At 50.3% G+C, this 6924-nt stretch overlaps 1 protein-coding gene across 1 annotated transcript; it reads right to left on the reverse strand.

Moving 5' to 3' along the window:
• Window positions 1–1555: 1555 nt before the first annotated feature.
• On the reverse strand, window positions 1556–6500 carry NEIL2 (nei like DNA glycosylase 2). Its single transcript, XM_009907765.2, has 4 exons — window positions 6363–6500; window positions 4397–4728; window positions 2812–3008; window positions 1556–1872 (listed from the first exon to the last, which is right to left on the reverse strand). The coding sequence occupies exons 1-4, from the start codon at window positions 6498–6500 to the stop codon at window positions 1556–1558; spliced, it is 984 nt and encodes a 327-aa protein (XP_009906067.2).
• Between the last annotated feature and the right edge of the window lie 424 nt (window positions 6501–6924).

The following is a 6924-nucleotide window of genomic DNA, read 5'->3' on the forward strand; positions in this document are numbered from 1 at the left end:
CACCATTCCTAATTTTCAGGCCTTCACATCCTGCAGGATACACTCAGAAGTGGTGATAAGCATCTCCTTTGGCATCATAACCCTATTAACTAGATTATCCAGCAGTCCTGTAACCAGGCTCCACTCAAGGGTGTCACACTTCAGAGGGGAGCGGCTGTGCAAGTCCTGTTTGGGAAGCAGCCTACCACAGAGGCGTTGTCCCAGCAGTTTACAATCCAGCTTCAAATCCACTTCCTATGAAGAGAGTTTTCCTGATGAGCCATCCTTACACAACTGAGGAAAGCTGCTGGAATCAACCTCTACAGGACAAAGGCTGAAGTTGCCCTGTACACTTCAGTTTAGCCAAGTAACTCTCAGACCAGATACACTGAACTTAAGCTGAACATCACCAACTCTGACCCCAGCTTTGATTTTTCAATCAAGTCAACAACCTATTGTTAAATCAAACCCAGATCCAGGGAGAGAGAGGACAGCAACACCTCACTACATGTTGTAGTGAGGTGGGTGTTGGTCTGTTCTTCCAAGTAGCAAGTGAAAGAGGAAATGGCCTCGAGTTCACCACAAGGGGAGGTTTAGGCTGGACATTAAGAAACATTTCTTCACTGGAAGGCTTGCCAGGCTCTGGAACAGGCTGCCCAGGGAAGTGGAGGAGTCACCCATCCCTAGAGAGATTTCAAAGATGTGTAGCTGTGGTGCTGAGGGACATGGTTTAGTAGCCAATTCAGTGGTGTTATGTGAATGGTTAGGTGATCACCTTACAGGTCTTCTCCAGCCTACTGCAGAGGGACATAGCTCAGAAAAGCAGAGCCCACATCAATTCTATCCCCAGAGCATTCTGCTTTCATGTTCCCTTGGAGATCATGATTTTATGCAATGCAAATCACACACACTACTTTTAATGTTTAGCTTTTATTTTTACAGTAATATCAAACTGACATTTTGTCACCAACCCAGTACCTGTGGGTGCAGAGATGAGCTCCACCACTGCTAAGGTTTATTTTTCTCCCCTTGGAAGGAGGCTCCTCTGAGAGCTGCCAGAGGGAACAGCCACTCACTTTTAACCACACCTGATCACAGTCCAGCACACAGGCACTGGGCAAGAAGCTGAAGCAGGATTATCCAATACTAAATTAACCAATGTTTAGGCAGAGGGATATGTTCCTTTCTGCTAACTCTACCATAAGCCATTGCATCCACACCAGGGTCAAGGGACAGGGTCACTTCAGACCACAGTAATCACCTGCTCCAACACCTTACACTTCCTATTCACTAGTTTGAACTGGGGGGCAAAAACACCTCAGAAATGGTCAAACTATTTACACTGCTGTCACTGTGACAGGAAGTGACAGACGTGCACAACCACTTTGCTTTTTGCATCCAGAGGCACAGAGTCCTCCAAGGATTCCTGTAACCTCCACTGGGCACAACTCACCAACTCACTGTCCCAAAGTATCAAACTCAACAACCTTAAAGAAACTATGAAGATCTCCTTGGGACAACTAAGACCATGATTCAGAGACCACTCTCCAGAAGAGGATGAGCACAGAAAGCCAGGTCACTCAGTGACTGAGGAATGATCCCCATCCCCTGACAGCAGCACAGGCTGGCACTGAGGACACCACCATGTAAGTCTCTTAAAGCCACCTGGGGGTCCAAAGGTTCCCTTCATCACTGCATGCCCGAGGGGACACTGCTGCTTCTGGTAGATCTGAAGGTGCAGCCCTTCACCACGCAGCTTGCTGTGCAGCCAGTCAGAGCTGAACTGAATGGCACAGTCAAGCAGCTGCTCCAGATCCGAGCGAGCCAAGAGCGAGCCTCGTGTTAATGGATGGATCTTGGCCAGGTACAGGATCTCATTCTTTATGATGTTTCCTGAAAAGGAACAATAAAGGTGTTTTTTGTCAAGATGATGCAACCCTATGGCTCCAGTCTGACATTTGCCTCAAGCTAACTATGTCATTCCCTGTATCAAAGGTGCCATGCAACAAGTAGACTTACAGCTTGAATCAGACTGGAAGATGTTCTTTCCCCACTACACTTGAAGCAGACCTTCCTTTCTTCCGAGCCACAAGCCAAAACACAGCTACCACACTAATCACAGAATAGTCCAGGCTGGAAGGGACCTCCAAAGGTCATCCACTCCAACCTCCCCACAGTCAGCAGGGACATCCCCAACTAGAGCAGGCTGCCCAGAGCCTCATCGAACCTCACCTTGAGTATGTCCAGGGAAGGGACCTCAACCACCTCCCTGGGCCACCTGTTTCAGAGTTCCACCACCCTCATAGTGAAGAACTTCTTCCTGATATCCAATCGAAATCTGCCCTTCTCTAGTTTGAAGCCATTGCCCCTTGTCCTGTCACTGCAGGCCTTTGTAAACAGTCCCTCTCCATCTTTCCTGTAGCCCACTTCAGGTACTGGAAGGCTGCTATTAGGTCTCCCCAGAGCCTCCTCTTCTCCAGGCTGAACAATCCCAGCTCCCTCAGGCTGTCTTTGTAGCAGAAGTGCTCTAACCCCCTGATCATTTTCATGGCACTCCTCTGGATCCTCTCCATCAGGTCCATGTCCTTCCTATACTGAGGGCACCAGACCTGCACTGGGTCTGGAGATGGCTCAGTAAGCACTGCACCATTGGCCTTACATAGTCCACTCAAGCATCTGAAGCCTGTGGCTACAGACTGCAAGCTTTTTCCTCAGCAAGATCAACCAGAAGCCACAAGGCTAAGGAATAAAAGGTTCAGACATCCAGAAGCTCTGGATCTGTAGACGTTCCCACCCACCTTCTTCCATTTCTTACTCTGCCCTGGAACTCACCCAACCCTGAAAAATATCTTTGGTCTAAGAGGATGTAGCAGATGGGACTGGGTTTGTGGAGAGCGTCCAACGCCCGGCCACGGTGGAACTCCACAGACAGGATGTCAGTAGCAGGATCAACCCTTGGAGAGGAGCACCAGTTCATCTGGCAGTTGTAGAAAGCAAGGAACCCTCCACTCTCAAAGTGCAGAACCAGTCTGGGAAAAGCAGAGAACCACAGAACGGTGGGAGTAGGAAAGGACCTCTGGGTATCATCTCTCTATCCCACCCCCCATGCTAAAGGGAAAAATGGCATTTCCAGGGTATGATTCACAGGATGTCAGGGGTTGGAAGGCACCCAAAGAGATCATCAAGTCCAACCCCCCTGCCAGAGCAGGACCATACAATGTAACTCAGGTCACAGAGGAATGCATCCAGATGGGCCTTGAAAGTCTCCAGAGAAGGAGACTCCACAACCTCTCTGGGGAGCCTGTTCCAGGGCTCTGTGACCCTTACAGTAAAGAAGTTCCTCCTAATGTTGAGGCAGAACCTCCTGTGCTGCAGTGTGCAGCATGCTTCAGTCTGGCTTTCTCTAAAAGCTCTCTTTGAATACAAGTCTCACCTAAGCTGGTGCCATGACCCTCAGGCTGGCAGGCAACATGCATCCCACAAGGGCACTGTGGATTTCCCAGCTGAACAAATCCCCATACCCACTCTATCTCTCATGAGCTAGCAGAGAAAAGACAGGGCTGAGAGCATCCCCACACATTCATAGGCTCATAGAATCAATAAGGTTGGAAAAGACTTCAGAGATCATTAAGTCCAACCTGTCACCACAGACCTCATGACTACTAAACCATGGCACTAAGTACCACGTCCAATTCCCTCTTGAACACCTCCAGGGATGGTGACTCCACCACCTCCCTGTCCCTGGGCAGCACATTCCAACAGCTAACAACTCTCTCAGTGAAGAACTTTCTCCTCACCTCCAGCCTAAACTTCCCCTGGCACAGCTTTAGACTGTGTCCTCTTGTTCTGGTGCTGGTTGCCTGGGAGAAGAGACCAACCCCCACCTGCCTACCCTTCAGGTCGTTGTAGAGAGCAAGAAGGTCTCCCCTGAGCCTCCTTGTCTCCAGGCTAAGCAACCCCAGCTTCCTCAGCCTCTCCTCACAGGGCTGTGCTCGAGGCCTCTCCCCAGCCTTGTTGCCCTTCTCTGGACACCTTCCAGCAACTCAACATCTTTCCTAAACTGAGGGGCCCAGAACTGGACACAGGACTCCAGGTGTGGCCTAACCAGTGCTGAGTACAGGAGCACAATGCTCCTGCTGGCCACACTGTTCCTGATACATGTATGTATACAGTCCAGGAGGCCATTGGCCTTCTTAGCCACCTGGGCACACTGCTGGCTCGTGTTCAGCCAGCTGTCAACCAGTACCCCCAGGTTCCTTTCTGCCTGGCTGCTCTCCAGCCACTCTGACCCCAGCCTGTAGCACTGCATGGGGTTGCTGTGGCCCAAGTGCAGCACCTGGCACTTGGACTTGTTGAATGCCCTCTCCAGACCGAGAGGCAAGGAAACAGCAGAGCTTGTGAGGACTTGACTAAGTACCTGGGTGTGGGATCCTTCCAGTCCCCTCTCTTGTTGGCTTTGTTTGCTCTGGAGAACTCGTTTGCCCGAACGCTGCCAAACAAGCCGAAGCGGAACCACAGCCAGCGGCCCAGACCCTCTGCTGCATCTGGGATTTCAGACCTGGTGTGCTGGAGTTCCTGCACTTCCTCATCCTGGGGATCTGCCTGTGCAGCACAAACCTCTTCTTGCCCTTCCTGGCCAGGGGAACTTGCCCCACTAGCAGCCTCTCTTTGCAGCACTGTCTCTTCTGCAGTTGGTGCTGAGGGACTTTCAGCTGCCACAAATGCCAGGAACAACTTCTTCCCATGAACCTGAGAAAAAGGATGGAATGCATGAAGGATCCATGTAACTTCTGGCTGTTTCCATACAAACCTGACTATTGTCTACCTCTTTTAGATAGAAGGCATATCACCCCACCCCAAAAATGAGATTCATTAGCATCTGAGCAATGCCCATCAAAGCTGCAGTCATCTTCTCAGCATCCTTTCTTTGTCTACATGAAACACAAGGTGTTCAGATGCCACTCCAGTGCAAACTCCTCTTAGAAGCTCCTATGAAGCCAGAGAGAGACACCAGGACAGACTCAGGGTTCCAAAATGTCATCATTGCTTCTCCTTTGCCCCCTTCACTTTGAGCTGGCCTCAAGTGCCTCAAGACAGGGCAGTCTAACTCAGAGAGGGCTCTGAAGCCACAGGCTAGGCACAAATGACCGTTGAGCAGCCCATGTCTGTGCCCCCAGCTGAGACTATCATGTTATCAGAGATGAGGCTGCCCTAGCATTTGACAAGATCAAATCATCATCTGACAGAAAGGAGGCAAGTGAAGCTGACCCAGTATGACTATCTCACAAGGACACACAGCACAGAATCATGGAATGGTAGCAGCTGGGAAGGACTTCTGAAGATCCTATTCCTAACCCCCTGCTAAAGCAGGTCCACCTACAGCAAGCTGCACAGGATCACATCCAGGCAGGCTTGAATGTTTCCAGAGAAGGAGATCACATCCTCTCTGGGCAGCCTGTCCCAGTGCTCTGTCACCCTCACAGGAGAAGTTGTTCCTCAGGTTCAGCTGGATCTTTCTGTGTTCCAGTTTGTGCCTGTTGTCCCGTGTCCTGTCACTGGGTACCACTCAAAAGAGTCTGGACCTGCCCTTCAAATATTGGTAAGCATTTAGAAGATCTCTTCACAGTCTTCTCCAGGCTAAGCAGCCCCGTATCTCTCAGCTCTTCCTAGTCAGAGAGGTGCTCCAGCCCCCTCCTCACTTTCCCAGCCTCTGCTGGACCATCTCCAGTTGTTCCCTGTCTCTCTTGAACTAGACACAATACTCCAGATGTGACTTCACTCTAGAACAGAGTAGAGGGGAAGGAAAACCTTCCTCAACTTGCTGCCCTTGCTCTTCTTAAAACTCCCCAGGACACCATTGACCTTTTTGGCCACAAGAAGATGGTGCTGGCTCACAGTTAACTTACTGCCCAGTTGCCAACCTAGCCAGGCTAAAACCTGCCTTCTGGTTTAAGAGGAGCAACTGTGAAAGTTTACAGCTGGGGCTGCTGCTTCTAGCACCCCCATACTAAAGAGGCAACTCTCATCTCTGTTACAAAGAGCCCTCACCAGCATCAACTCCTCATCCCTCGAAAGGCAGGGAACCAGCACTTCAGCACTCAAAACTGCAAACAGCTCTGTGCATCTCCATGTCCAGCCACATCACTGCAACATCCTCTCCTTGCAGGATCTGATCCCAAACTCTGCAGTACTCCAAAAAGGGCCTTCACACCTCCTTGCCTACCTGCACCTATGCTGGTGGCTATAAACAAAGCCAGTGGTCCACCTCAAACAAACTTGCTGCCATTCTCAGGTTCTGCACCTTCTGTGATCCAGATGCAGGTCAGCAGTGCTGTGTCTCAAACTTACCATGGTCCAATAAGCTCATCTTAAGTACAGCTCACCTGGGAGTCCTGGAGCCTCAGGGCGTTCAGATCATTCACATTGATCTTCCTTGTGCTTCCCCCCACCTTGGACACCACTTGTCCCACAAAAGGGGAGGTCAGCAGCTGGAACTTCCTCACTGAGGGGCCCTCTGGCATTTCCAGTAGCTGTGAAGGGAGCAGCAGGTCCCTTTCACACTCAGTGTCCTACACTTGAAGAGAACTTGCAACTCTGAAAGACAAAAACCACCCAGAGACTGAGCTTGCTACAAGTTCCTCACTTGCAAGACCTCCGCTCTCTGTAACCTACCTACCCTAAAGATCACCCTCTCAACCCTCACTCTTATGGAGGGGGAAGACCCTCCCCCCCAGTTAGGTCAGGAGTTCTCCAATTGGCTGGTGGGGAGGAAGGGATGGGGTTTCAAATGTTGTGGTAGGTTGAGAGAGGGCTTAGCTCTCCCTCCTCCACAGAGTAAGAAACCACAGCTAACTCAGTCGAAGAGCAAAAGCTATATATTTACAAGCATATATGGAAAGCAGGTTATATATAACACAATATATACAGGTATTTACAATATATACA

This window comes from Dryobates pubescens, chromosome 3 (genome assembly GCF_014839835.1).
Source record: "Dryobates pubescens isolate bDryPub1 chromosome 3, bDryPub1.pri, whole genome shotgun sequence".
Classification (NCBI taxonomy): domain Eukaryota; kingdom Metazoa; phylum Chordata; class Aves; order Piciformes; family Picidae; genus Dryobates; species Dryobates pubescens.

Bases quoted from the DNA above. Each gene is read 5' to 3' on its own strand.
- NEIL2 (XM_009907765.2), bottom strand. From the start codon at position 6,500: ATGCCAGAGGGCCCCTCAGTGAGGAAGTTCCAGCTGCTGACCTCCCCT. The intron at 3,009-4,396 runs GTACTTAGTCAA...TGCTTTTCCCAG, and splicing joins TGGAAGGATCCCACACCCAG to ACTGGTTCTGCACTTTGAGA. The intron at 1,873-2,811 runs GTGAGTTCCAGG...GTTCCTTTTCAG, and splicing joins AAGATATTTTTCAGGGTTGG to GAAACATCATAAAGAATGAG.